The sequence below is a fragment of the Zalophus californianus genome, chromosome 1 (assembly GCF_009762305.2).
Source record: "Zalophus californianus isolate mZalCal1 chromosome 1, mZalCal1.pri.v2, whole genome shotgun sequence".
Lineage (NCBI taxonomy): Eukaryota > Metazoa > Chordata > Mammalia > Carnivora > Otariidae > Zalophus > Zalophus californianus.
In genome coordinates, this window is record NC_045595.1 from 88773604 (window position 1) to 88774889 (window position 1286).

General features: G+C 46.8%; 1 protein-coding gene across 1 annotated transcript; it reads left to right on the forward strand.

The window, feature by feature from the left end:
* The first annotated feature begins 504 nt into the window (after positions 1–504).
* On the forward strand, positions 505–1286 carry LOC113918128 (nascent polypeptide-associated complex subunit alpha-like). Its single transcript, XM_035723075.1, has one exon. It carries the CDS (start codon positions 590–592, stop codon positions 1235–1237), a length of 648 nt encoding a protein of 215 aa, XP_035578968.1. The 5' UTR covers positions 505–589; the 3' UTR covers positions 1238–1286.

The window sequence follows — 1286 nt, forward strand, 5'->3', positions numbered from 1 at the left end:
GTTCAGGTCATGATCTCGGGGTCGTGAGGTCGAGCCCTGAGTCAGGATCCACGCTGAGCATGGAGTCTGCTTAAGTGTCTCTCTCTCTCTCTCTCTCTCCCTTTCTCTCTCTCTGCCCTTCCTATCTTCCCTCCCCATGCTTGCATGCTCTCTCTCTAAAAAAAAAAAAAAAAAAAAAAAAATGGGTGGTATGTGGAAAGAAGCTTTCCCCAAAGACTGACTCTGTGGTTATAAAACATGCCCTCAAATTTTTGAAACTCCTCCCTTCAGAAAGTCAAGCCGAATTCCCCTCCCCTTGAATGTGAACCACTCTTGGTGATTTGTTTCTAACAAATAAAATGTAACAGAAATGACAGCTTATGACTCAGGGACTCAATCTTAAAAAGGATGCCTGACTCTCTCTTGGAGACTGGGGCAGCACTGAGCCCGAATGTTGGGCTACTAATGGGCCAGTCCTCCTGCAGGGGCCAAAACCTGGTAGAAATATCAGCTTCGCCACTCCACCAGGCTTCCTTCTGCAACAGGCGTGGGTCACGCTCTCGCTCGCTCTCTTTCTGCTGCCATCTTGGTTCCGCGTTCCCCTCACAAAATGCCTGGTGAAGCCACAGAAACCGTCCCTGCTACAGAGCAGGAGTTGCCACAGCCCCAGACTGAGACAGGGTCTGGAACAGAATCTGACAGTGATGAACCAGTACCAGAGCTTGAGGAACAGGATTCCACACAGGCAACCACACAACAGGCCCAGCTGGCAGCAGCTGCTGAAATCGATGAAGAACCAGTCAGTAAAGCAAAACAGAGCCGGAGTGAAAAGAAGGCACGGAAGGCTATGTCCAAACTGGGTCTTCGACAGGTTACAGGGGCTACAAGAGTCACTATCCGGAAATCTAAGAATATCCTCTTTGTCATCACAAAACCAGATGTCTACAAGAGCCCCGCTTCAGATACCTACATAGTTTTTGGGGAAGCCAAGATCGAGGATTTATCTCAGCAAGGACAACTAGCAGCTGCTGAGAAATTCAAAGTTCAAGGTGAAGCTGTCTCAAACATTCAAGAAAACACACAGACTCCAACTGTACAAAAGGAGAGTGAAGAAGAAGAGGTTGATGAAACCGGTGTAGAGGTTAAGGACATAGAATTGGTCATGTCACAAGCAAATGTGTCAAGAGCAAAGGCAGTCCGGGCCCTGAAGAACAACAGTAATGATATTGTAAATGCTATTATGGAATTAACAATGTAACCATCTGAAAACGAGGACTTTTTTTGGTGTTTCAAAAGAATAACTGCAG